This window comes from Metarhizium robertsii (assembly GCF_000187425.2).
Source record: "Metarhizium robertsii ARSEF 23 chromosome Unknown MAA_Scf_11, whole genome shotgun sequence".
Taxonomy (NCBI): Eukaryota; Fungi; Ascomycota; class Sordariomycetes; order Hypocreales; family Clavicipitaceae; genus Metarhizium; species Metarhizium robertsii.
In genome coordinates, this window is record NW_011942151.1 from 1,128,602 (window position 1) to 1,156,154 (window position 27,553).

A 27,553-nucleotide genomic window follows, 5' to 3' on the forward strand; every position below is an offset into this window, starting at 1 on the left:
GGAATACGTTGAGTGGGTTGTAGTATGCGACAAATTAGATGATATATTCAGCCATCACATCCATGTCAATCATATCCCGTCATGGTTCGGCGTAATGGAACATTATGTCAACAGAAACTATCATTGTCGATATATGAAGCTTGTACTATCAACCCTGAACAAACGGTCTAGAGACACTACTCCGTAGCCATGAATCCGACGCTGTCTACCATCTCTCGCAGTGTTGTCTATGGTCTATAGTCTATTATCTATCCGGCAACAAATAAAACAAAACAAAAAAAAAAAAAGGAATAAAGCAAGAAACTCTCTCATTCCAGCCCTGTGGCTGTATTCGTTCCATGTAGACGTCGACGCCCATGTACCGTAGCTGTCAAGACAAGCTTTACTGGGGGCACTGATCGACAGTGTCGGCGCAAGTATAGAGCTTGTTGGGGCAGCACACCTTGCCAACAGGGCAGAAGAAGGAATCACCGCACTTGGGGCCGGTGGTGGCGGCGGGAGAGGCGGCGGTTGTCGTGGTCATGGTGGTCATGGTGGTGGCCGGGTTGAGAGGAGGGCATTGAGGGCCGTCGTAGCACCCTCGCTCTTCGACGCCATTGTAGATGACGGCGCAGCAGAGCTGGTTGGGCTTGCAAAAGATGGAGTCGCCGCACTCGACGCCCTGGGTTTGCCTCTGCTGAAGCTGCTGCGACGGCGGCGGGTTGGGGCAGACGGCAAAGCAGCCGAGCTCTTCGACGCCATTCACATTGACGGCGCAGCAGTTGGGCTTGTCGCTTGGGCAAACCTGGTCGCCGCACTTGTTGGGGTATGACTGAGGGATTGCGCTGACCGCCGTGGTGAAGGCAAAAGCGGCGACGGTGATCTGCAAGATTCTGGAAGCCATGTTGTGATGTTGTTTTGGTGTTTGTTGTTTGGTGTTTGGCTGGGCAAGAGTGCTTGATTCAATGTTGATTCAGCAATGTAGTTGTCAAATGTAGTTCTCAAAGAGAGGAGAGGAGTGGTGCTGGAGTGTTTGTGTTGACTGTGGATTGTGTTGAAGTCTTCTAGTTTAGCAGCGAGGTGTAGCGATATTTATAATGGAATCATGCTGTATGCTTGTTGTTTCTTGACTTCTTATCCCAGAGCAGAGAGGCTCTTGAATTGTTCGCCTTCACCGATACCGCATCATGAACAAGTTGTGATGTTGCTGGCTGCTGGCGATGGCCTCGCTGTTCCCGAAAGGCTGAGCTGTGTGCTTCGTACAGAGGTTTCTCCGCGGCGATGCTGCAGATGCTGCTCGGGCTTGCTGCTACCGAACAGACATGATAGTCTTGATGGATCAAGAGGCTGAACTGTCACGCCATCCGACATGGTGATAGGCAGCCACGGCTATGGGCTGGACATGTGTACGCCACCAACGCGGTAATTGCAGGAAAATGGAGCTGCTTTGTTTTCAGGCGTCAATATGCAATAGCTGATACAAGGTACGCAGGAAACAAGAGCTCATAGCTGTCTATGGTCTTGCGTCATGGCTTTGATCCGAAACCATTCACATATTAATACACTGCGTCCTGGGCGTAGCATTGATACGCACGCATTCACAATGTAAATTTGCTTAGTTTACGTTCATATTGCAAAACGTTTGGCCTAGTGTGGTAACTGCCATGTTGCACTGGAATAACTGGCTTGTTCAACAGACTCAACAGACCGACTACACATCAGTCTGTTGCTTTCAATGATTATACTGCCACCAGCTATCCCGAAAAAGTAGTTGATTAATGTGAATGGACTTCCCAGACTGCCATTGAAAAGGGGGACGAGTTGTCTGGCCGCCTTGGCGCCACCACGAGCAGTCTTTGTGGCCTCGAGGTTGTTGCCACCGCACAACCAAATGGTGTAGCACACACCCACCTAGGTAGGTATCGGCTCTACCGTCAATACTTTCCATGGGGCCCCAGATTTTCTAGCCAATACCGGCAACTCAAGTACATATAATGACGTATGAGTCGGATGCAATATGTCCGTGTCAAGTCTCCTAGGGCTGAAAGACGGCGCCATGGGCTTTACATGTAAGAGGCACAAGTGATATACTGTCCCCATTAATGCAGGCCGTGGCAGTTTGCCTGGCCGACTATTCGGCAAGTAGTGTCACGAGTCGGTGTCAACTCACCCGCAGGTTGGCAGCCCATTCGGTTGGCGACATGACATTTCCGTCAACGCTACTCTGTACGGAGTATGCTGGCCTTAATCCCCAGTTCACTATCGTGTCCCCTCGGCTCTCGGCCATGTGGGTGTTTTAATTTCTCCTGATGATCCCTGCGGTGGCGGCCGTTCCTGCGCTTGAGCTATCTTTGGAGATCAAGTTAAACTTTATGCCCTGCGATATTCGGAGCCCTAGCAAATCGAAATCTAGCACCGAATATTGTAGGACTAGCACTAAATAAGCAGCGAGAAAACTTCAATGCACTTAATGGAACATCATAGAGATACGACATCCCGGCGCGAAAGTGGTTGGCATAATAGCATTCTTCCAGGGCAATACAGAGTCATTGTTCAGGATGAGCACAACCCAGGAAGGCAAGCAACGGGCTAAATCACCTCATTTGGCCATAGGTAAGAGGATTCAGAAGCTTTCCAAAAACATATAACTCTCTTGAATGGTTTTGCCAGGGTCAGGAGATTGCCGAGCATGCAGGGACGTTGATGTCATGGAACGCCACGGGCGCTATTGGGCTGATGAAGCCATCGGTGCATATTCGTCCGAGCCAGCCATTTCCTCAGAAAGAGCTTCCACTGACAGCTTCGGGAAAGCCGCCCAGAAGATGGCGGAGTAGAGATGGGAAAACACGCGCCATCACCGAGTTAATAATGCTAGCGCTGCAAGTCTCAAAAGTCTCAACATCTTGGTATATATAAGCCCTGGCCCCTGGACCTCATGTTGAAACAAAAACAAAATTCCAACACAACAGTCTTCAATCTCTTTGACTTTTATCACTCCGATAATCAGTCACACCGGATCCAGTTTATCCAACCACCATTACCACCGTCCACACCTCCACAGCAGCCATAGGCATCCTACTTGTCTGAAGACAACAACAGACTTACGATTACAAAATGGCTCAATTCACCATCAAGTCCGCCATCATCGCCATGGGCATGGCCCTCACCGCTACAGCCGTTCCCCAGTGCTCTACCGACGCCGACTGCCTCTCTGGCTACATCTGCGGCCCCAGCGACTATTCTGGCTCGGGCAACACCGACAATGTCTGTGTCCAGCTTCAGTCTTGCATGAACACGCCCGATCCCCAGTTTCCTCAAAACGGACCCAAGTGCGGAGCCAGCACCTTCTGCAACGTTGGTGGCTTCTGCGGCGGCGGCTACTACGACGTGAATGGCAATCGAGTCGGGACAGAAGTCTGCGTCAACCAGGCCACGGGCGTCAGGTGTGCTGCACCTTCGACTTGAAATATTGTCAAGATTTTCTCCTGGCTCGAAGCCCGAAACTATCAGGGTCATGTGGTACACTATTAATGAGAGCGATGATATTTGGCGTGGCGGCTAGACATGCCGAATTTTTTTACTGGAATAGACGAGGAGCATCGGGGTTCGGTCCAAATGGATAAGAAGGCTTTTCTAATGTTTTATGACTTGTATTTGTGTTGTAGATTTGTTTTGGGATTACAATATATCATCTCTTGACACTCTTTGTGCTTCAAAAGTTGTCCATGGTTATAATAATGACCACTGCTCTTTCGATTAACTTACCCATTCCAGCTTGAAATGGTGCATGTTTGCTAGAAATGCGTTGCTTCGTTGCTACTAGACTCGGCAAACAGTTGTTTTCGTTCAGAACACATACTGGACAGGTAAATACCGCCTTACGGCTTGTCTCATGAAGCGGAATAGCTCAGCGACTCTGGCAACGGAATATATGGGTGTATAATTGCTTCGCAAATAGAGCATGTTTCTTTTGTCACAGGCTCGCCTGCAGATTGATTTTAGTAAAGCGAGTTTAAATCATTTCGGAATATCTTGGTCGAGAGGCCGGGGTTGTTTTACTAGCCACACTACTTGTTAGGCTGTCCTTTGCAAACCGCCGTGCTATACTGCACGAGGACCATTCTCGAATAGCAGCATCACGAGGTAGCTTGGGTAAGCTCATCGAAGTTATTACCCCTGAGAATTCCCCGCTACTCTTCATTAATTTCGAATTATAGCTGAGCCGCAACGCAGGAAAACATTGACATATAGATTATATATATACCCACTATCGTTCTAAGGAATGTGACAAACTTCCCACAAGAACCATGTTTGCCCCTTTATTTATTTGCAAACTTCGAGAAGAATATTAAAGCTCAGGTCACATGGCAGTTTTAAACTCGTCAACAATGGAGATGAGCCCATTGACCATGGCCTCAGCCGCCTCTAAGCTCATTATGTGTGTATTGCTATTCAGCTCCAAGCATAGCTTATCGCCTCGAGTTTCCGATACCATGTGTATTGACATGGGCACAAGATGAGGGTTTTGAAAAAACTGCACCTGCGATACGCCGGCGGCAGATTGAATCTGCGGATTCTCATCAATATTCTGGTGTTGAATGGTGGACTCAAACGTTGAACCTGGCGGCCAGTCTGTGCAGTTCTCAATGATCTCCTTGTAGCCAAGGGAATCAGCTTCCCCCACCGCAAGAAACTGTTCCTGAATGGCGAACAGTAGTTCAGTTAGGGTCTGAGTCGACGGGAATGTGACCCGTACGGGAATATAGTTGAGGCAGCACCCTACTGTCTTGTCGATGCCGCCCATTTCTGAGTTTCGTCCTGTTACCAAATGCCCGTAGACGACATCGCCTTTCCCAGTCAGCCGTGATAGAAGAAGTGCCCAAGCGGCGCTGGCTAGAGTCGCCGGAGTCATGTTGCCCGGAAGGCGAGGAAGACTTGTCTCTGCGCGAATATAAATTGCCTCTGGCTGCGGCTTATGAATATCTGTCTGGGCGAGGAGATGTTTGCGCAGGGCACCGGGATGCTGCGACCCCTGCAGAAGCCTTTTCCAGTATTCAATAGACTTGCACCGTGTGAGAGAGGCGTGCGACAGGAACGAAGAGAAGCTCGGGGGAGGAGGAGCTGTTCCAGGCCCATTCATGAAAGACCCGATAATGGTGGGCAGGCAAACACCGTCGTACTGGGCGTGAGAAATGCGAATTATCAGCCTCTCACCTTGCGTCTTGTGTCTGAGGAGTACCAGAGAAACTGGCGGTTGAGTTGCAGAGACCTTGTGAGCATCACTGACACAAAAGTTGTCGAGGGCTACGTCAAGATTCTCGCTGACATCATGTACACGGAAGGGATGCTGGATGTTTTGGAGCACGACCTGCCAGAATTTCCCCTGCAGCCGCAAAAAACATGCTCGTAGAATGGGAAATTCGCCGAGGGTTCGTGTACAGGCTCTCTCCAACAGAGCGACGTCAGTGTTCTCGGGCAGATCTATATAGACGTAGTTTGCAAAGCGTCCACATAAAGTGTCACCAACGGTGTTGTCCTGGTTGATGCACATAACGGGATAAATACCCTCGACAAAACATCTTTCTTGGACGCTGGTGGCGGGTAGTATATCAGCAATGTCTTCGCGGCGGATGTCTGGGCAAAGCGAGACAATTTCCCTTGAAAGGGTTTCTTTGGTAGGAGAATCAATGAGCACAACCTCATCAAGCTTGAGGCCAGATTCCACCCCGTTTACATGCTGCCCGTCGACCAACTCGGCCAAAGTTTTGCGGTGGAAAACATCTGCTACCGTAATGTTGATGTGAAGCTTTCGGGCCTCACTGACAAGTCTCATAGACGAGATCGAGTCGCCACCCAGATGAAAGAAGTTATCGTCCAAGCCAATCAAATCGATGCTAACATTGAGAACCTTGGCCCAGATATTTTGCATAACCCGTTCTGCTTCAGAAGTCGGTTGTCGGCTTGTCCTTTGTCCGGAAGATCGCACAGTCTCCAACTGCTCAATGCTGAATTGAGCCGCCATCTCCCGTAATCGCTTCCTATCAATGTTTCCTGTCATTGTCTTTGGTAGCTCTGAGACGGAGAACAACACAGATGGCATCATGTAAGCAAGTAATTGCTCAGCCAATCTGCCTTCTACATCAGCCGGGATGGGAAGTAACTTGATAGGAGATCCTGGCTTATTGCCATTGATTATATCATCCTTCAGCTGAACAAACATGGCAAGCAAATAGTTTGAAGGCAGGTCTTCCCCTTGAGGTTTGATAACCTCGGCCACAACTTGCCCAACATCTGACATGTGGTTTTGGGCCCAGTATTCGACCTCCTCCAGCTCAATGGTTCGCCCGTGGATCGTTGCTTGAGTGTCTTCATTGCGACCCATAAATATCAGACTTCCATCCATATTATAGCGAACTAGGTCGCCTGTCTTGTAGAGTCTGCCATGCCGTCCCTTCTGCTTGCCTGGAACGCCCATGAGCAACCATTTCGGGTCCTTGACGAAGGCTGCGTCAGGTTTCACCTTGATACCGAGATAACTGCAACCAAGAAGAGGCCCTTCAAGAAGGAGTTCTCCAACGCAGCCGGGCGGGAGCAGGGAGTCATGGTTTTTGGGGTCAACCACCCACGTCACTAGGCCGGCCCCCTTGGCGATCGTGACGACCTTTTCGGCACAGACTGCCACGGCTTCTGGTGGCAATATGGACTGTTTTTGGGCTAAAGGACCCTCTGCTGCTGGTACCTCGGAATTCCAACTCCATATAAGCTCCAAGTCATCCCGGGTTAAGAGGCTGTCGTTGCTGATTTTCTTGTGAGGTTCACTTATAAGCGATGACACGGCGGCTCCCATTGCCTTGGCTACCCGATCAGCTTCAGTGCTTGGAATAAACCCCCCTTTAAAAGTCATGTCAATCGACAGATCTGTATCACTGTCACCAACACTCAGGGAAATGGGATACTAAGGTGAATCATGTTAGTATTGGCTGATACCCGGAGGACATTCAAGCGATGGCACTGCATCTGCCTACCTCTACTGGATCATGAGCAAATCTCTCTCGGATGGTATGTCCGTCCGCGGATGCATCTGGCTGCTCGGCAACTCGTTGAAAACTAAGAATAGAATTAAACAGCCCAGACGAGCCGACTTCAAGAGCCTCGTGGATTTCCATTAGTGAAAACATCTGATGTGGCAAACTATCTACGTAGTCTTTCTGCGCTTCCCGCAATGTCTCCACGACCGAATGACCCCCGTCCAACCGAACACGATAGGGGATCATGGCGATGACGGGTCCAAACATATCCCCGAGTCTGTCGATAGGCACATCTCGACAGGAGGCGAGGTTGCCAAAGCAAGGGTTTGCGCAGCCTGTGAAGTGATACAGCACCAGGGCCCATGCTGTCTGAATCACAGAAGCCGTCGTGACTTCCCATTTAGCACAAAATTCATGTATTTTAGATGCCTCGAGGCCCGGAACTGAGACGGTAATGTCCTTGGACTCCCCTGTTGCCGATTTCGAGGGCGGGAAGAAACAGGGTTTCACCCCTTCCAAATACTTGACCCAAAAATCACGATGGGCACCACGCGGTTCCTTTTCAACGTATCTGATGAAGTCGCCGTACGAGGGTGCATCTGCATCCGCTGAGAGAGTGCCACTGTAGGCTTGCCAGAAGTCATGAAGCATCACGCCGGTCGAGTGTCCGTCCAAAATCACATGATTCAACTCGAACAAAATACGGACGTGCTTCTCATCAATGCTAGACACTGATAAGTGGTACTGCAGTGCGTACTTTTCATACTTGACGCGAGTGTGGCCGCCGCTGAGTCCACGGTCTATCGACGTGTCGGATGCAGACTGATCAAACGAAATGCTGGGTTTTGGGTCTTTGAGGACAACGTGCATTGTCCTGCTGCTCCCGGGCACCATATCAACCAAGATACAGCGCAGTAACGCGTGTCGCCGCACCACGGCTTGCCAGGCCCGTTCGATTCTGAGTAGGTCGACATGGTCGCCAGGCGTCTCAGTGGCTGTTATTTCAAAATCGAGCACCACTCGATAGTTGTCTAGGGATTTGAACTGGGCAAAGAGCAGACCCTCTTGCAAGCCGGTACATGGGAAAATATCTTCAATATCCTGTGCGTTCTGGAGCCCCAACTGGCTCAATGTGACAGACCGGAACTCGTCCATGTCGGTGTAAGACGTAAACGCCAAGGGAAAGTCGGATAGAGTCCATTCTGGCGACCTGTTGCTCAATAGCGCATCCAAATTCGTCAAGGCAGCTTTGTAGCTTACCAGCCAATGTTCGATTAAATCACCGTGTCGTGTGGTCTTGGGGTATTCGAGGGACACAGCCAGCCGGCCCTTGTCCACATGCGCGTTGAACTCAAACAGCGCAAAACGACGCAACTTTGACCACGATTCGGGATGGCAGTTTTCCACCATCGTGGTACTTTCGAAGAAGCTGTCGTTTCTTTCTAGCTGCTGGTAGGAGCCAGCAAAGTTGAGCAATACCTCGACAGGGAAGTCGGTGGCATGCCTTGCGGTAGTAGTCTCATGGGCAAATTTAGATGTAAAGTAGGACCAGCCATTCTTTGACAATCTTCTGACAGAATCCTTGGTCAGGCGTATAGTGTCTACCAAATCGAGGAGTTCTCTTTCGGGCACGAACGCAGGAGAAATCGTCGTGAACCAGCCAAGGACTCGAGAAAGGTCAATGCGGTTGTCCCAGGGTTCGCGGCCATGCCCTTCACTAAATACCGATGGCAAGGCTCGATCAGTAAAAACGGTTGAGAAGGAGTAAATAAGAGCCGCTATCATCAGTTCGACCGGGCGCGTGCCAAACGCCTCGTTGCAGGCGCCTAAAATCGCACTGGTAGCTTCTTCATCTATTACAAACTCCTTGGATACAATCGCTCCTTGCAAATTGCCATCAAATTTCAACCCCCAGTACGATAAAAGCGGCGGCTTGGCTTCCGGCTTTATTTCTTCTTGAAGGTTCTCAAGGGAATATTGTGCTTGAAGAGAGCACCACCTCTGGAAGCTTGTCGTCGGACTTGCGCATAGTTGGCGCCCACTAAGGAGACCTTCGAGCTCTTCGAGTAGAATCCTCCATGAAACTAGATCAATAACAAGGTGATGCACTGTGATGAACACGCTTTGACACTCCAGGTCGCTAAACAGAACTGCTGCCAGAATAGGGCCAGTCTCAATGTTAAGCCTCTCCCGACATTGACGAATATGGCTAGCCATTGGTGAAGTCACCGATTCTGTGCCATCTAACTCAGAAATGTGAAATGACTGCGACGCATCCTCAAGTATACGTTGCTTCCAAACGCCGTTGCTGGTTAGGATGAACCTGGCCCGGAGCATGGGATGTCTCATGACAATCGTCTCGGTAGCCTTTGACAAGGCGGCAAAGGATATCGGCTGACGCAATTTCAGGAAGAAGTTTTGGTCAAAACACTGGTTCGGATGCGACTGCGTCGCCACGTAAAGCCGCTGAATCGGGCTCAGCTCGAAAGGCTGGCCATCATCATTCTTCAGGTCAACCTTGCCCACCCTCGGGACATGATGTTTTGATAAAGAGGCAGCCGCCGCGATTGAGGAAATGGTCTTGCTGCGCATAATGTCCGCCGTAGATACATCCAGACCGAGCCCTCGGCAAGCCGCCGATGCCTGCATGGCAGTAATAGAGTCGCCGCCAAGCCGGAAGAAACTATCGTCGCAACCAATCTTGTCTGCATCGATGCCCAGGACACGAGCCCATACTTTCTGAAGCGTGTGTTCCGTCTCGTTGGCAGGGGCACGCTTGGTGCTGACAGACGCGCTTCTAAGCTGGGCAAGTTGCTGAAGAGTGACGCCGGCTCCGAGTTCGCGCAGACGACGCCGGTCTATCTTGCCGGAGCTGTTGGTAGGGAGTTCTTTCAGAGAGAAGTAAACTGTCGGAACCATGTAGCCGGGCAACCGCCTCGTAAGTTCATGGTCAACTTCAGCCGATACGCTCATGACTTGGACGTCTGGTGATACGGCCGCTTGATCATCAACGACAAGAAATGCAGCCAGTGTTGGCCGCCCTTGGCCTTTCGTATCCGCAGGTAGTATGACTTCAGCTACTACCTGTCTCGCAGCGGGAATGCTAACACGGACGTGGTGTTCGACGTCGCCTAGCTCGACTCTTTGCCCGCGAATCTTGACTTGGTTGGCATCCTTGCGTCCGACAAAGACCAGGCTGCCATCTGAATCATACCGCACCAAGTCTCCCGTCTTGTATAGGCGGCCTTGACGACCAGGATAGCCTGGCGCCCCGTGGCGAAGCCATGCTGGATCCTGGATAAAGGCTGCTGCTGTCTGTTTGGCATCACCAAGATAGCCACAGCCGACGAGAGGCCCTTCCAGCATCAACTCTCCGGCATCCCCGATAGGAACTAATCTATTGTGGTCTGAGGCCTGTACTACCCAAGCATTGACGCCAACACCCCTGCCTATGCTAGATGCCACTACACTCTCCCCCTCGATGGCTGCTATTGTGGTGATCGGAGTGCATTCGCAAGGACCGTACCCGTTTGTTAACCGAGTCAGCCCAACCCATCGCTTTGCGTACTCGGACGGCAGCGCCTCGCCAGCCAGCATGAGCGTCCGGAGGGAGCCGATAGTCTCAAGCGGGAGAATATTCGCGGTCGACGGCGTTAATATGGCAAAGGTGGCCTGTAGCCGGTGAATGGATCCCGCGAGATCATTTCTTCGATCCGCCTCGGAAGGAATGCACAGGCACGCGCCGTTTGTCAGAGACTGCAGGTTGTTGAACCAGCTGATGTCAAAAGCGTACGAAGCAAAATCGTATACTCTTGCCGTGGGTTCGACACTACCGGAGCTTGAGTTGCGCACATGCTGGATCGCGGAGCTGAAATTTCGATGAGTAATGACAGCACCTTTGGGAACTCCGGTACTTCCCGATGTGAAGGCAATATAGAGCTTGTTCGATGGTGTCACAACTGGCAGTTGACAGGTTCCCGATACCGACTTCAACCTTGCCAGCAGACTGTCATCAACTACCACAACGTGCTGGCGGATTACACGGCTCGCCAGCTCCCTGTTTGCCCAAGAAGACAGCATCAGTGGTGGCTCAGTTTGCTGTACGATTGTGCGAAGGCGCTCTTCCGGTTGGGTTGAGTCCAAAGCCACCGATGCTCCGCCGGCTTTCATGACCGCCAGCATGGCGACTGGTGTCCAGCGAGACTTTTCAAAGCACAAAGGCACAATCTGCTCTAACCCGACGCCGAGAATAACTAGATAATGGGCTATCCGTGAGGAAGCTTCGTCAAGCTCGCTGTATGTCCACTCTCCATCCCAGGCACATACGGCAGAAGCTTTAGGCTGAGCTTGAGCCGTCTGCTCGAATAATTCATGAACGCATTTCTCTGCTGCCAATGGTACTTTATGGTTCCAGTTCCACATTTGCTCAAGATCTTCGGGAGTTGTGGTTTCGACATCGGAGAGGAGAAGCTCCGGGTTGGCCTGGTTCAGCTGGGAGACCACATATGATAACCGGCTTAATAGCTTATCGACCCTCCATGGTTCTATCATCCTCGAGTCGAAGGAAGCTGAAACACTCACTGTTTCTCTACCAAGTTGCATGATAAGCACAAGGCCGTACGAGTCGATTCTGTCGCCTTGGCCGAAGTCGCCCTTCCACGTGCCCAGCTCGTCTGAGCTATCACTCGCTTCTTCCGGTTGTATTACGACCAGCGTTTGGAACCTGCATGCTTGACGTGTCCCAGAACTGAGTTCAGCCAGGTTGTGTAGGCCGAATTGCTCATATGGAATCATTCCCGTTGCCTGCTGCTGTGCTGTCTTGAGATATTCGACTGCCGTGTCGTTGCTGTTCCATTTTATACGCACTGGAACTGTCGCAAAGGTTGGGCCGGCTATCATTTCGATGCCGGGAAGTGATGCATTTCTGCCGAATAGCGTCACCCCAAAGACGACATCTTCCGTACTGGTCATCTTGCCAACAAGCAAGGCCCATGCTGCACGTATCATGATCGGAGGAGTAATACCCAGGCGGTTGCTTTGGGGCTTTGGGAATGAGTATTGAGCAGATTTGTCTGTCGATGGCTTCTCAATGTGCGGTGGGAGACTCGGGAAGGGTGCACATTGGCAGTCGTCGAGAGCATCAAGCCAGTACGCCCTCATCATCTTGCTGTCCTGATTCTTGACGTATTGTACGAAGGCTTGGAATGGCGGACCTTGTCGAAACTCTTCGCCCCGGTATGCCTTCTTCACAGCGTCTAGGATTAGTGGCATAGACCATCCATCATAGAGGGCGTGGTGTATAGTCAACACAAACCACTTGGGGGTTCCCATGGCGTCTATCAGGGCGAAGCGAGTCAGTGGCCGGCCCAGGTCCATGGGTCGCTCGATATCAGATTTGATATATTCCTCCAACGAATTTGCTTCAATCCAGTTTACAGGCTCGTTCATGACGATCTGCACAAGACCGACGCGGTCGTGATGCACCAATCTAGTGCGTAGAATTGGTAAACGGCGCACAACTTGCTCCCATGCCGAACGCAGCTTCTCGATTGAAGCATCAGGTGATATTTCAAGCACGTTCTGCCCTATATAAGAGCCTGGACTCATTGACGTCAAGGACATCAGACCTTCTTGCAGCGGAGTGCATGGATATGCGTCTTGTATGAACGTATTTTCTGTTGTCCTATCGATCTGGCCTAGGTCGTATTGGATGCATATCTCTTGAAGAAGAGTACTTGGAGAAGCCTCGTTGTCTAAGAGGGTAAATGGACCTATTGCTTGGTCTGGTTTCTCATCCGGGGATTCATGGAGGCTCTGGTCGACGAGCTCATGCAGCACCGGATAACGAAATATATCAGCTACACTCAGTTTCATGCCAATCTCTCGAGCCACAGCCACGACTTTCATGGCGGATATGGAGCTGCCTCCGAGATGGAAGAAACTAGCATCGGTCCCGATGGTGGAAGGGTCAATATTCAAGACTTGTGCCCAAACCTGGAGCATCTGTCGCTGTGCTTCCGACACGGGCTGCCAAACAGGGCCTCGTACCGAGGTCTTGGACTGGAGACCTTTGACAAGTGCTAGGCGATCGATTTTGCCGTTTCGGTTGAGAGGCATTCTGTCCAGAACCTCAATCACTTGCGGTACCATGTATAGGGGGAGCTGAGCCTTCAGCATCCCAAAGAGCTCGTTCTGAATCTCTTGCTTACTCCTCTTTGGCGACTTTCCATTGTTGAGAGACTGCTCGGTCCGACCCCGATAGTCCATCATGGGGATATATTCCCCGTCGCAGTGCGCCTTCCATCCATCTCCGTTGTCAGTCAGCGAGTCGATGCCACCAACATCACGCACAGTCACGAAGCTGACGATCCGGGACTCTTGGCCCTCTTCGTGTTGTAATGCGGCAACCGCCTCATCCACACGGCCATGATTGCGGAGGGTGTGCTCAATCTCCCCGAGCTCAAGCCGCTGGCCTCGGATCTTCACTTGAGCAGCTTGCTTCCGGCCAACGAATTTCAGGCACCCGTTGCTCGTGTATTGTACCAAGTCGCCGGTCTTGTACAGCCTACCGCGCCGCCCCGGCTTGGTTGGGGTTCCGCGAAGTAGCCACTCCGGATCCTCTATAAACGAAGCCGCAGTCTTTGCATCGTCATTCAGATAACCTCGGCCGACGAGTGGACCTTCTAGTAATAGTTCGCCCGTACATCCTGGAACAAGCAGCGTCTCGTGGTCTTCTGGATCAACGATCCAGGTCACTAGTCCCACGCCCTTTCCCATATGTACCGCCTCGTCCGGGCCGGCCATGCTGTAGTTGATGGTACTTGTCGGTGTGCATTCGCATGGCCCGTAGATGTGAATGATGTTGACTCTTCCCCACCATCGCTTGATATCCGTAGGATGCAAGGCCTCTCCTCCGAAAATTACAGTGTTGACCGAAGGTAGCCTGTCGGGCGATAGGACTTGCGCCATGGACGGCGTAATATCAAGTATATTGGCTTCTAAGGAGGCTATGCTTTTCTCCAAGTTATCCTTGCGATCTTCATCGCCTGGAACACATAGGCAGCCACCAGTCGCCAGGGCAGAGAGCACATTGCTGACGGAGACATCGAAGCTGTACGATGCAAAGTCAAATATCCTCGCATTCTGATTCATCCCCATACATTCTGCTTGATGGTATAGAGCTGAAGCGGCATTTTTGTTGGTAATCAAGACCCCCTTTGGCATGCCAGTGCTTCCAGATGTGAAAACCGCATAGAGAAGTGATGCCGGGTTGGCAGGGTAGGTTTGCGGGACACCATCATCAACGTTTTCGAATTCGGTCGAGGTGAAGAAGTCCCAATTGATGACGATTGCTCTCTGTGTAAATCGCGAACTCACTTCACCATTGGAAGGGGAAGATATGATGACCTTGGCCTGGAGTTGCTGAACAATGACTTGCAGGCGCTGTTCCGGGAGCGAGGGATCCAGCAGAACAAAAGCGCCTCCAGCTTTAATTACCCCGAGGATTGCCACTGTAGTCCACATAGACTTTTCAAAACATAGCGGTACCAAGATATCTGGTCTGACCCCTAAGCGGCGAAGTCTTGACGCTAGTTTGGTGGCAAGGCCATCGAGCTCACTGTATGTAAGCTCTCCGTCCCAGGCACAAACAGCAGGAGCATCAGGTTGAGCCCGAACTCTCTCACTTATCAAATCATGGACGCATCGCTCCACGGACTTTGGTGCCGTGCTATTCCATCCCCAGATTTGCTCTAGATGTTGCGGCGCCGCGGCGCTGCCCGAGGCTGGCTTCATCAACTCGCCATTCGGGTGAGGCTCACGGTCGTGGTCAATTTTGACTTTTTGAGTTACTGTTGCCGGGCTACCATTGCTCGCCGTGGTGGATGGGATTCCGGTAGACCTTTTGGTGCCGTTGCTACCGTTTGCTAAGAAACAACCCTCTTTACTTGCTGTGCCATTTTGTAGCGGCATTGTCGCTGGCAGGCTGTTATTGAAACCAGGCTTCGATACTTTGCATGTAAGCTCTTGACCAAGGACTTGGCTCAATCCATCTCCGGGCATGTCGACAGTGTTGACTGGGATTAGTCCGGGGATGACAAGTATATCTAACCCCCACGTTATATCGTCACCTTGACTTTTTGCTATATTTTGCGGTGTGAATATCAGAGGACCAGTATTGCGCGGTTGATTAGCGTTCCGGTTGGCCTTCATGTGCCTACTGTTTGAGGCTTCGGGATTATCAGAGTTGACGCAAGGATGAAGGCTGCAAGTGTCGGTGGCTGAGATCTTGATTCACTTAGGTACTCTTTCGGAGTACTACGTACCTAACCCCGGATTTACGGAGTAGTTCCCAACTCGATGACATATTGAGCCCAATTCTATATATGGCGACCAGTGCCGGCGGAGCTGCCGAGTTACATTGCGCCCACTAGCTTTGTAACGGTGCTCTGCCGTCTTAGTACGCCTCTTATTCGTACCAGCTCTTATTTGCTGAAATCACACCGAATCAGGCGTGTGTGTGTCACACAAAAAGGCACGGGGGGGCACGTTGATGGGGATATTACGTTACCATCGGCATCCTTTCGTGGAACTAGCAGCCGCAGTCGCTGCGACATGAGAACTACATAGTAGCGAGTACAGTCGATGCGCAAGAAACCTAATCCGGAAGAAGTAGCTCGCCACCTGCAACGATTCTTACTCTATCAACTTTGCGTCTCGCATCGGGCATTGGGTTTGGGCTCTCTTCTCTCAATCATATCTCACGTCGTAGTTGGCTGTCCAAAAAAGATCAACCCTTGCATATTCCACCGACTTCACACAATGGACATGAGCCAAAGAACGGTGTACAACACAGCTGCTCCCCAACACTGTCCTATCATGGCCAACTACGTGTAATCGTCCGGCAGCACGGCGGTTGAGTCCTGGCGAAGCCCAGGCTGAAGCAGCAACATTGAATTGAAAGACTATGCGGAGCTATAGCTTCTCCCATGTACTCCGTATGCACAGAGGACAAGCCGTACAGCCCCGAGGGTGCCGGAAAAAGAAAAAAAGGAGAGACGGATGGACGCTTAGATTTCCGCAGCACCCTCATTGCAGTCCACAGAGGTCATGCGTACGGAATATGGTCCCCTACAACGCGTGCTTCCAAATGGCGGTGTGTCTGCTGCATTTTTGCAGCTCGTTGATGCCTACACTCCCGTCAATATGGGCTGAATATGCGGTCCATGATGCATGGGCTATGATCGGTCTTGATGCCAAGTAACAGTTTTCGACTTCACCTGCCATTTATTCGTTCTATATGACAGGGATCCTTGATGTGGGCACAACTCCATGTCAGTGTGTCAATGTGACAGCATTTTTGTGCCGGCAAATCCATACATGTACTGCCTTGATCAACTAGCTCAACATCTGTAACGGTGTAGGACTATGTAGTACTTGACAGCATATTCAGTATATTCAGTTGCAACCGTGAATCTGAGACAGATGAGGCAGTGAGAACTATATCTTGGTTCAATTAGTAGCCACGCTCCTCGCAAGACACGTCGGCTGCAGCTTCGCCCTGCTGGGGAACGTGTCTGACATGATCCGTCAGCTTCAATGAACTGCATGTAGTACGGAGTGCTGCATTTGGGTACAATCGCGTTGCAATCTATTATTCGCCCACAGATCTGACGACAGACGTATCCTACCATTCGTTCATTGGCCTCAGACCGAAGACTCTACAATCCAGACATTACAGTATTCCGTATCAACACTGGTCCAGGAACGGGTCAAGATTTTCCGCTCATGATTTCCCCTTGACGACAAATAACGACCTTTTGACAATTGATGATGGAAGAAATGCTCGCCTTGGCACTGACATCAGTGCAGAGTTGGCACCCCCTTCCGAACCGGCAAACCCTCGCAGTCTTGTGCATCTCATCGTTAATCGCCACTGTATGGCTCGCGTATCGTCGTTACAGTCCGCTCCATCACGTTCGTGGCTCCTGGCTATGCAAGATTTCAGGCCTGTGTCTGGCCTTGGCTGATTTTCGCTCTTGTCGAAATGACAAAATCCTCGAGTGGCATCGGAGATATGGCCCTGTTATATGTATCGCGCCAAACGAGGTCTCAGTCGCGACACTGGAAGGCACAAGAGACATCTACGGCACAGCGCACCGATGGCCAAAGAGCAACTACTTTGACCATTTCATGGGATATAACCGGCGCTCGGTGTTCGCCACGAAGCCTTATAAGGAACACCAGGCAAAGCGTAGGCTCATCTCGGCCTTTTATCAACCGTCTACTATATACAAGCTGCCCCATATCGAACAACACGTCCAAGAGCGTGCTCAAACAGTTGTCCGACAAATATCAGCGAATACAGAGATTGATGTCTACAGTTTGACAGACTGGTACGCGCTTGATATCATTACCCATCTTGTTCTGGGACCAGACTACTGCACTCGCTCTGTCGAAACGACTTGCCCTGAGCGCGACATCCTCGCCGGGCTAAAGCAACAACAGTTTGTCGGGTCCCTGCGCATCCGGTACCCAACGGTCTACGACTACGTTTCTAGATGTTGCAGAGCTCTGAGCTCGAGATTCAGCTATCTATCGGCGGATGACGAGCTCGCAGCCTGGTGTAAGCAACGCACTGCCAACGCCATCAAAGGGCCTAGCATATCTGATTCTCATTCTCTACTCCGACACCTCCTTCAAGTACACGAGAGTGACAAGAAGAAGCCGCCGCTTGACCGGCAGTACATTGCAGCCGAGGTGCTCGACAATATCAATGCTGCCGAAGCCACGGTTGCGGTAACGGCAACATACTTGATATGGAGACTAACAGAGGCTCCGGAGTGGCAGAAGAAGATACGAGACGAGTTGGCCGCTTTACTCGTACAGTCCGATGGCTTTCTGCCATTTTCGGAGCTTGATAGCCGAGTTCCCTCACTCGAGGCTTGTCTTCGCGAGGTCTACCGTCTACACCCGGCATCCAGTGGACGAGCCGAGCGCATTGTTCCCGAGGGCGGCCACGTCTTGTGTGGAGTCTATCTCCCACAGGGGACGATAGTGACAACCTCTGTTATGGCTCTTCATCGAGATGAGACCATTTTTCCAGATCCCGATCGATTCAGTCCTGGGAGGTGGCTTGACGGGGACCCGTTGGCGATGAAGAAGCGTGAGGCCTATCTGATTCCGTTTGGGCATGGTGCCAGAATATGTCTAGGCAAAGCCCTGGCCACGCTGGAAATCAAAGTTCTTATTGCACACATATATCTGAGGTATAATACCACGATGGGAAGATCAATGACTCCAGAGTCGATGAGGCAGTGTAGCACCCACGACGCGGTGCCCAAGGGCCTGAAATGTGTAGTCCGGTTCCAGAAGATTGACGAGGAGATTCGCAATCACAATGCCAACTAGATATATTAGACGTCAGCTATTTTCCAATGCATCCGTACAGACTCCACACCCTGCTTTGTGTATCCGTGATGCGTCCCTCTCTGTGATATTGCTGAGTGCACGTGACGTGAAAACTGCGGTGAAAAGGCACCTTGTCCTACATCAGCATCTGCAGCACTGTCCAAGAGACGTGCGGGGGCAAGCCGACGGACGGATCGAGGGCAGACCTACAATACAAGGCTTGTCCGTCAAGCTCCGGCTCCAACACGTCGGCAGATGGTCGAGTTTACGCCTCTTTTGCCTTCTTCCCTCGCACAGCACAGCTCCGGCAACAACACCTACGAGATGAACTACCAACGAATGGCCATTGAGAAGGAGGCCCCCGAGGAGGTGGGAATTGCGATCAAGTACAATCTTTCCGAGAGTGCCATATCAGACCAGACGCTGAAATCATTGAACATCACCATTCCCGCGGACACCGTGCTCACTTACACGGAGCACAAGGGCAGTTCCAAGATTCGCTCTTTCGTCGCCGAGGCTTCTCACCGGGCCATTACCCCAGAAGACGTTCTCGTAACAGCAGGCGCCTCGACGTCGCTCTTCATCGTCAACAGCGCTCTGCTGAGCTCGGGGGACCATGTGATCATCACGCGTCCCAACTATGCGACCAACCTGGAAGTTCCGCGCGCCATCGGCTGCGCCATCACGTACGTCGACCTCGAGTTTGAATCGCAGTACCGCCTGGACATTGGTCGCGTGCGCGCCGCAATTCGCCCCGGCGTCACCAAGCTCATCAGCATCTGCTCTCCCAACAATCCTACAGGTACCATGCACACCGGCCCCGAGCTCCGGGCCCTCGCGGACCTCGCCGAGGAAAAGGGGTGCTACCTCCTTGTTGACGAGACGTACTCGGAGCTCAGGTACGCCTCTGGCCATTCAGCAGGGGAGGATGCCGTTCCCGCAGCGGCTTCACTTGGCAGTCACGTCGTTGGCGTTTCCTCCATGTCCAAAGCCTATGGCGTTCCTGGCATCCGCGTGGGGTGGCTCACTACTACCAACGCCCGCCTGCAGGAGATATTCCTCGCGGCCAAGGAGCAGATAAGTATCTGCGGCAGTAACCTTGACGAAATCTGCGCGGAGCAAATCTTGTCCCGGAGGGGCGAGCTGATTCCCGCGACCATTGCCGACATGCAGAGGCGGAGAGATTGCGTTGCGCGCTGGATTGCCGAGGAGAGCGAGTGGCTGGATTGGGTGAGGCCGGAAGCAGGAGTCATGTGCTTTGTCAAGATTAAAAAGGAGCCGGTTGGGGGGCTGGGCGCATTCTACACAACGTTGCTGGAGAAGCATGGCGTGTATATTGGCCGAGGGGGCTGGTTTGAGAGAGATGATAGTTTTTTCCGGCTGGGATACGGATGGCCAACGTGGCGGGAACTGGAAGAGGGACTTGTCTGCATCTCCAAGGTTCTTCGGGGATGAAAGCCACATGGGTTCCAGGAAATCAAGGCTGGACTTGTTCGACTGGTGTTTGGTCAACGGGTATGCATTCTGTGCATGCACATTGTGTTTAATCGGCCGATTATCAGATGGGAGCATATCTTCGCGTAGGAAAGCATTCTTACAGGGCATCTTTTGAAACAAAAAGAGTTGAGACGTTTTTTGTTCCCTGCATTTGTCACATGTTGTGTTTGGTTCTGCTTATGGCTTAAATAGCTGGCAAATTGGTAAATCAGCCCCTGAGTTGACCCAAGTCTGGAATCTGTGGCCGGCATTGTGATGGAACACTGTGTTATGTATGGCATATTACTTGCCGCAGAATTATTATCCAAACATGCCAAGACCTGCATTGACTTGCCAGATTCGCTACAACCGATATATCAACTATACAATATGACTGATGCGTCATCGACAACCTGTCAGGGGGTGAGACTGCATTCAGGCAACTTGTCATGGCCGGTTTTGGCAGGCTGGCTCATTTGTCTGCAGGTAGAGGCTGGCGAATTGGCATCTAGAACTAACACCGTGTCTGATGTGAGAAGATATGCGTGCTTACCGGACCCTACTGGCACATTGTGTCGGGTTACTTCTGCAGATGCTCTATTTTATTTATACATGCTTCGAAACCACTTGGCCATTCAATATCGTGCAACATGGCGTATAACCTAATACATTACGGAGTACTTTCTGCTTCCCTACGCCTCAACTAGAGTGAAAAGTCAGCAAGCAAGAGATGTCACATGCATGGATTATGCAGGAGACATGAGCGCTGGACCAATATTATGAGTCCCCCGTCTAATAAGGTGCCAGGTTATTTGCAGCAACGGATGGACCAAGAGCGCATAATCTAGTCACTATATTGATGGTACGTTTGGAACAATGTCATGTGTCTTCGATTCGCTGGCTTTACCCCTTTCCTCTCAGAAGAACGTGTCACATTTCAGTTCGTTTGTCCATCACGTACGGAGTATACTTTGAACTCCCTGGGTCCATTGTCACCGGATGCTCAAAAAATACTCGCAAGCGCCGGGATTCTCTCAATTGACATGGGCAAATCGTGATGCTCTGCAGCGGATACCAAACAACCAAGTTCATTCACACGGCCTCACCGTCTCCGTACAACAGCCGACCAGCGCAAAACCACTCAGCCAGTGGCAAGTGTCTAATCACGATCCTCGGGATGAAAAACCAATGCCCTCATCTCAATGCTCTCCCTCGTCGCCTCCTGCTCCGTCGCTGGGTCAACAAACGCCGAATGAGGCACCCGCCTCGCCCTCCCATCCACCTTGGAGTCGTAAAACTTGATCAAAGTAACCATATTCGGAGTCTGCTTGTAGCGAAAGTACCACTTAATGTTTGGGTCTGCCTTGACGTTCCACGCCTCTCCCTCTTGGTCCGGGGCGATAAACTTGACGGGGAACAGGCCGCTTTCGGGCGCAGAGTGCGCATCGGCAAGTGCCAACGGGTCCTTGAGAATGGTACGGATCGGGCGCCAGACGCTGATCATCTGGTAGCGGCCCCTGAGGAGCTCGGGTGCTTCGTCGGGAAGATAGTGCCAGGCTTTGCACTTGGCGCCGTGGTAGGACGAGTCGATGTGAACACGTTTGAGCGGACCACGGGGCTGACCCTTGGTGGTCCAATCTTTTGCGGCTCGTCGGATGGTGTGGTCATATATGAAGACCCGAGAGGCCCCCGTGCTGTGCTGGTCAACCGTTTGATCTGTCCGTTTTGGAGTCAGGAAGTTCGCCTTGCTTACACATCTTTGAGCAGCTGCTCTGTCTCTGGGTAATAGTCTGCTCGTATCTTGTCATCGTCGGTGAATTCCTTCACTTGGCTGTTGTGGTAGTAGAACTGGAATCCGTGGCTGTCTAGGGTGTATTCATGCTCGTGGCCACTGATATCATGAATGGTGGCAGGGATAGTGACGGTAGGTCGCTCGTAGCTCTCTGGCTTTCCGATATATATTGGCGCTTGGGGGGAGCCATCTTCGTTCTCTTTGACAAAGGTGAGCGTAGTCTGAACATGGTGAGGGCCTTCTTTCGCGGGGGCTTGCAGCTTTTCTGCTAGAAGAGGGCCATTGGAGTCGGGGAGATGGACGGTCGCTGGAGCCATCTTCCAGAGTTGGTTAACTTGGATCGTACGATGAGTTTTGTTTGTATTTCTTGGGCTGAAGACGGAAGATGCTAGAAGACTGGGGATTAAATATTTGACCGCATGACGAGATGCAAGGGACAGAGCGCAAATTGGTTGCTCACTTTGCTCGTTGTAGTAACGTTATGGTTTCTTGCTTGATAATCTCTCTTCTCGCGTGGATGAAGCAACAGCCCAGGCATTTGCTGTTTCTATTGTGAAATTTTCATCCACCAGAAGCAAATGCACGGAGTTTCTACCGCGGAGAAATGCGACGTCGTACATTCCATTGTACCCACGAAGTGACTACGAGGTAGGGGCAAGTTCAATGTACAAGACAGCGGCAGCATTACAATGCGGGCTAAAATAGTTACAGCGGTAGCCGGTGGCTGCGCTTGATAGTGCCGAATCTCATCGTCAATGATTTGGCTTAGTTCGTAAGCGCACCGCTCTCTTTTCTCTTGTCCGGCTGCATAATTGTATTCTGATAAAACTCGACTCGCCAATATCTGTAAGTTATTTGCAGATGATTAATAATTCATGGTAAAGAGACTATTGTTGACAGGAATCGGAATCGGGTCGAGTGTGAATCACAGACCTCCACCAGTATTTTCAAACTCCTGACACCGCAATGGGGCGTATACCGGGCTCATTTCTGTGCGTCTAGACTGTCACAAGCTAAATAGAGCCCAAATATCAAACGAATAACCTGCAGTTGGATATAGTCGGTCAACCGCAGCTATTGCTAGATGGTTTTTTCTCCATGGCTCCATGATATATCCCAATACCCGCCGTGACAACCATGAACAGGCCAGTCACCTCTTAAGACTGACGCACCAAGGCGCCAATTTGGCCAACAAGTATTGACCTGATCAAATATAAAAGAAGTCATCCTTTCGATGGCGAGCTCCCAAACATCAGCAAAGGGTCTATTCGCCACCAGAGCCTGTTCAACGCCGCATACCAAGGTGCATTAGTCGATTAAAAAAGCATCATGACGAATCCTTTTTTTACTCTGATTTTTAGACCTGGTATCTTTAAAGCAATCTCTTGATTTATTTCATTTCACAAGACATGATAAGAACTCTTGTGAATGCCTTCCTTAAGACTCGGGATTTGTGATGACGAAACACTCCGATACGCCCAAACACAAAGCCAAGCTCGTATGGAACTGCTCCTACAAGTACTTGAGTTTTGTAAAATTGAACAGAGCATACCATTCATAGCTACATTGTGAAACCATGCTCATTCCTCAGCGAGGGCTTCACGACGGGTCTTGCTGCTCGGGTTGAAATATGGTCTCTCGCCGATGCCAACCGCGCGATGGCCAGTGCGGGCACCCAATCCAGCGTAATCAAAAATAGCGGTGTGGTAGACGGAGCGGTTGTCCCAGATGGCTAAGTACTCGTCAGATATACCAGATCAATACATGCTCTAGAGTCCGACTACTCACCGATGTCGTAGGGATTCTCCCACCGATGCCTCAGTTGGCAGTCGTGTTCTTCGACAATCAACTGCAGGAACCAGTCGAGCAGTCTTTTGCTTTCATCAGATGTCACATCATTGATGCGCTCGACGTGGTTGCCAACGGCAAAGAGGCTCTTCCATCCAGTGACGGGGTTGGTGCGAACGACCGGGTGGACGGCGCGCAGAGAAGTGCCAATGTTGTTGGGGGACCCGCGAGGCTTGGAATATAGCTCGAATCCCTTGGCAGCAGCTACATTTGGTAATCTAGATTGGGAGAAGTCGGCTGTGAGCCCTTCGAGGAATTTGCGGTAGGCGGGAGACACTTTGTCGTAGATTTCGCAAGACGAGGCCCACATTGTATCTATGCAGGGAACAGTCAGAACGATGTAGAATGGAGCGTGGAAAGGGGCCAAACGGCATGGCATACCTCCGCCGGTCTTTGGGAGTTTGATGAGCTTCAAGATGGAGTAATCGGGTGGATTCGGTTCATACCCAGCATCCGTATGCCAGCTGTTTCTTATATCGGCCGGTCTGTTTTTCCAAAGGTCCTCTGCAGGGTTAGTCGCCTGGTCGGTGGTGATGATGTTGAGATGGGGGTCCCGATCTGCGTTGAAGTTGGCCAGTGGATGAATGTGCAGTGTTGAGGATTCCGGTTTGCCTGTTAGACGGCCCAGGCGAAGAGCTAACTCCTTTTGAAGCTCGTCTGTGAGGTCAGTCTGGGCTCGAAAGAAAACCACACCCCGACGAGAGACTATAGCGCTTGTTAGACATGTTCCATGAAACAATTCTGTAGTGTATACACACTGGTAACAGCCAAGTCTCGCAAAATTTCATCGCTGTTTGCATCCTTCATCCATTCCACCACGTTGGCGTCGGGGAACTCGGTTCCGATTACGGGGGTGACATTGTACGACTTGTAGCCATCCAGAAGACCCCTTAGTTTCAAAGGTTCCCTGACGGAGGGGCCGTCACCGGCACTGCCTCGCAGGTCATGATCATGGGAGAGGGTCATTTTATAGCAATGGGGCAAGAGTAAGATTCCAGGGTAGAAATAGATGAAAATGCGAATCTCGCCGGTTCCGAGGCCTTATTTATGTTTAGGTCTTGGATTCAAAATAGGAAATGAGGCGCGGGGGTAGTCGGATTCAGAAGGAGACGGATCGGTTGCAAGTCCCATGCTTCATTGTCCGCTGTACTCCTCTTTCTACAAACAGCCCTTTTGGTTCGCCGGTTTCCAGCTAGAATATGAAACCGGGGCGCAACGTCGCCAGTACGAATACTTGACTATTCGGTAAGGCGAGAGCCATACAAATTTCGCGGTGATGTCTACATTCTTGATAGGCTACTGTCTAGGACTGGACTGAAGCATGTTGGGCACAACATGATATCGGCAATTTGAGCAAACTAGTTAGCCTCATGTACAATTTATTCTAAAATAATAGGAGTAAACTCTCATTGGAATAGACTGGAATAGTTTTATCACGTCGGTCACGAAAGAAATTTGGCCCCTACCCTAGGCCAGTAGAATCGAGAATACTGTACTGATGCTCTGGACTCGCATTTCGCAGGTAATATGAACAAAATGTCGTTTTGGAGTCTAAATCTTCCTACGGTTGAAATTTCGATGTTGGCTGAGTCTGTTCAAGAGTTGTACATGAGATATGAGAATAGCGGTACTGCATCGTGTCCTTAATGAGACGGAACAAAGTTTCATCCGCTTGCGTGGTTGTTGTCGAAACTTTGGACTTTACAATTATAAGATGAAATCCAAAAGGCACATTCAGATAGACGCACTCAAAAATGGGGTAAATTCTTCGACCAAAAACCGGGGAATTGTTCAGTTCACCCAAATTTCCGAATCATGAATGTACTTTGGCGTTGCAGCCACTGTAACAGAAAGGGGATAAAGGGGATTAGACGAATTAGCCCAGTAGAAAGTCGGTAAACCGGGTCATGACGATTTCTTATTCTTCCAGTCTTTTCTATTCGTCTGTTACTCTTCTATGCTGAACAAGTAGGATGTAAGGTCACAAAGGTGAAGCAGAAAACTCCTCCAAGTTCAACCCCCTATGTTCCCATTCGCAACCAAAAATGAGCAATTGGCAGTCCAGTAGTTCATTGTTTTAAGGCATGTACTACCTGGTCGAGCTTTTTTGTGAATATCTTCATCTCGTCCAAGGTGTTGTAATGGGTCAAGCTTGTGCGAATGATACCGTCATCTGCCAGTCCCAGAATATCATGGACTGTACGGGGAGACCAACAGTCACCAGTAAGTAGCCGACAGTTTGATTTTTCGTGAATCTCGTTCGCGACCTTGTCAGAAGTGAGCCCGTTCACAGAAAAGCTGATCAAGGCAACACGGGTTTTCGGATCCGACGTTCGCGACCCATATACAGTGTAAAGATCCGGGTTGGCCGTCAAATAATCGAGAAGATATCTTGTAATCACTTCCTCGTAGGCAATTATAGAATCCCAGCCAACCTCATCGACGAGGTAATTGATAATGGGGACCAGAGCATGTTCGAGCTCAATGCAGCTGTTGCCAAGGCCCAGCTTCACGGCTAAAGAGGACGAATCCAGGAAGTAGTGGTTGAGACTCGTCAAGTAGCGCTGCTGAACATTCCGTCTGGCATAGACCTGAGCAATATGGGGACCAAAAACCTTGTACCAGCTAAAAACGTAGAAGTCGACATTCAACTTCCTAACGTCGATAGGGCGATGGGGAGCCCAGGCTACTCCGTCCACACATATTAAAGCCCCAGGGACGGTATGAACGAGCTCCGCAATCTCTTTAATGGGTTCAATAGTTCCGGTAATATTTGACACATGCCCACAGCATACAAGCCGCGTTTTTGATGACAAAAGTGGTCGGAGCGATTCTAGCGTAAGCTTCGGGTCTCTGTTGTTGCCCATTCCCCCAGCCGGCACCCACCACTTGATGGATATACCCAAGCTCTTTGCTAAGGCAACCCACGCAGTTATGCCCGCTTCATGGCAAAGAACGGATACAATAATTTCAGAATCCGCATTGAGATTTGGACGAAGAGAATTGGTCAGAGTTCGTAGTAGCCCGGTAGTAGAAGGCCCAAAGGCTTTGTTTTCAAGTCTCATTAGCAACACTCATCAGTATCACATGAATCATATGACGTCAAATGAATATCGTAAGTATACCTTTAGCAAACTATACGAAATAGTGTCCGCGACCGGGTATCTCTTACCAATTTCGTCAGGGTCGGCATTCATGAATGACGCAAGCTTCACGTATTGGGCCGCACGCTCTCTAACGTCAATGCGGCTTTTTGAGTCCAGTCCGCGCAAATTCATGTGTGGAGAGGACATTGTCCGGGTGATGCTGCGTAGGCCATGTTCTTAATTGACAGAGTTCTACCGCAGCATTATATAGCGCCATGTATCGAACTCACCTCTCCATGACACCTTTATGAACCAAAGCACCAGAGCCATTGTTCAGGCAGATCAACCCTTTATTGAGACCCGGAAATTGTTTTCGAACAGTCTCAATGACAAGATTGGGGAGGCGCGTGCGAATATTCATTGGTGGAGTGTGTTGATAAAGAACAAAGTTGACAGGATAAGTAGTGCGGCAAGAGGCTAGAAGTTGGATTTGTGGTGAGTTTGTGTTTTGGCCTTTGCGTTAAAAGCTCAATAAGAAGTAACTGAGGTTTTCAAGTAAGACGCAGCTGGTTTAATGTTCAAAATCCAGCCAAGCCGCTCGTTTTACCGTCGACCCCTTGAAGGCAACACCCCTGCCCAAAGGCATCGAACATGACGGCGAGATGCATCCTAGAGAGTATAAGAAGGCCAATTCTTATCTGGTGAACGTTTGTCATAAAGTGATTTAATCGCGTCTTTGTCACTTCGTTCCCTCTCGGCTGACTTGGAAATTGTAGAATGGCAAGAACGGTCATGATGCCACCGGTGGCAAGCAGTTACGCCAACGCCAGCCGGTGACGAAGTAACATCGTCACCAAGCTATCCGCGCCATGTACCGCCGCTCATCGCCGCTTCAGCAGATCTGGGCCGTTGTAACCCCAGGTTTGCCGGCTAAG

The 27,553-nt window shown here is 50.6% G+C and overlaps 8 protein-coding genes across 8 annotated transcripts; 3 read left to right on the forward strand and 5 right to left on the reverse strand.

Moving 5' to 3' along the window:
• Window positions 1–382: 382 nt before the first annotated feature.
• On the reverse strand, window positions 383–883 carry MAA_09842 (uncharacterized protein; the record flags this gene model as incomplete). Its single annotated transcript, XM_007827840.1, has 1 exon — window positions 383–883. One exon carries the CDS (start codon window positions 881–883, stop codon window positions 383–385), a length of 501 nt encoding a protein of 166 aa, XP_007826031.1.
• A 2,210-nt stretch (window positions 884–3,093) lies between these two features.
• On the forward strand, window positions 3,094–3,444 carry MAA_09843 (uncharacterized protein; the record flags this gene model as incomplete). Its single annotated transcript, XM_007827841.1, has 1 exon — window positions 3,094–3,444. One exon carries the CDS (start codon window positions 3,094–3,096, stop codon window positions 3,442–3,444), a length of 351 nt encoding a protein of 116 aa, XP_007826032.1.
• An 895-nt stretch (window positions 3,445–4,339) lies between these two features.
• Window positions 4,340–14,978, reverse strand: MAA_09844 (Amino acid adenylation; the record flags this gene model as incomplete). Its single annotated transcript, XM_007827842.2, has 2 exons — window positions 4,340–6,934; window positions 7,005–14,978. 2 exons carry the CDS (start codon window positions 14,976–14,978, stop codon window positions 4,340–4,342), a joined length of 10,569 nt encoding a protein of 3,522 aa, XP_007826033.2.
• A 1,869-nt stretch (window positions 14,979–16,847) lies between these two features.
• On the forward strand, window positions 16,848–18,416 carry MAA_09845 (Cytochrome P450 CYP5262A4; the record flags this gene model as incomplete). Its single annotated transcript, XM_007827843.1, has 1 exon — window positions 16,848–18,416. One exon carries the CDS (start codon window positions 16,848–16,850, stop codon window positions 18,414–18,416), a length of 1,569 nt encoding a protein of 522 aa, XP_007826034.1.
• A 255-nt stretch (window positions 18,417–18,671) lies between these two features.
• Window positions 18,672–19,871, forward strand: MAA_09846 (Class-I Aminotransferase; the record flags this gene model as incomplete). Its single annotated transcript, XM_007827844.1, has 1 exon — window positions 18,672–19,871. The coding sequence occupies one exon, from the start codon at window positions 18,672–18,674 to the stop codon at window positions 19,869–19,871; it is 1,200 nt and encodes a 399-aa protein (XP_007826035.1).
• Window positions 19,872–21,051: 1,180 nt separating this feature from the next.
• MAA_09847 (7alpha-cephem-methoxylase P8 chain related protein) lies at window positions 21,052–22,001 on the reverse strand (the record flags this gene model as incomplete). Its single annotated transcript, XM_007827845.1, has 2 exons — window positions 21,052–21,586; window positions 21,646–22,001. 2 exons carry the CDS (start codon window positions 21,999–22,001, stop codon window positions 21,052–21,054), a joined length of 891 nt encoding a protein of 296 aa, XP_007826036.1.
• Window positions 22,002–23,264: 1,263 nt separating this feature from the next.
• On the reverse strand, window positions 23,265–24,498 carry MAA_09848 (alpha-ketoglutarate-dependent sulfonate dioxygenase; the record flags this gene model as incomplete). Its single annotated transcript, XM_007827846.1, has 3 exons — window positions 23,265–23,416; window positions 23,473–24,237; window positions 24,291–24,498. 3 exons carry the CDS (start codon window positions 24,496–24,498, stop codon window positions 23,265–23,267), a joined length of 1,125 nt encoding a protein of 374 aa, XP_007826037.1.
• Window positions 24,499–25,601: 1,103 nt separating this feature from the next.
• MAA_09849 (Pyridoxal phosphate-dependent transferase, major domain protein) lies at window positions 25,602–27,039 on the reverse strand (the record flags this gene model as incomplete). The annotated part of the gene is made up of 3 exons (XM_007827847.2): window positions 25,602–26,578; window positions 26,705–26,781; window positions 26,909–27,039. The coding sequence occupies 3 exons, from the start codon at window positions 27,037–27,039 to the stop codon at window positions 25,602–25,604; spliced, it is 1,185 nt and encodes a 394-aa protein (XP_007826038.2).
• Between the last annotated feature and the right edge of the window lie 514 nt (window positions 27,040–27,553).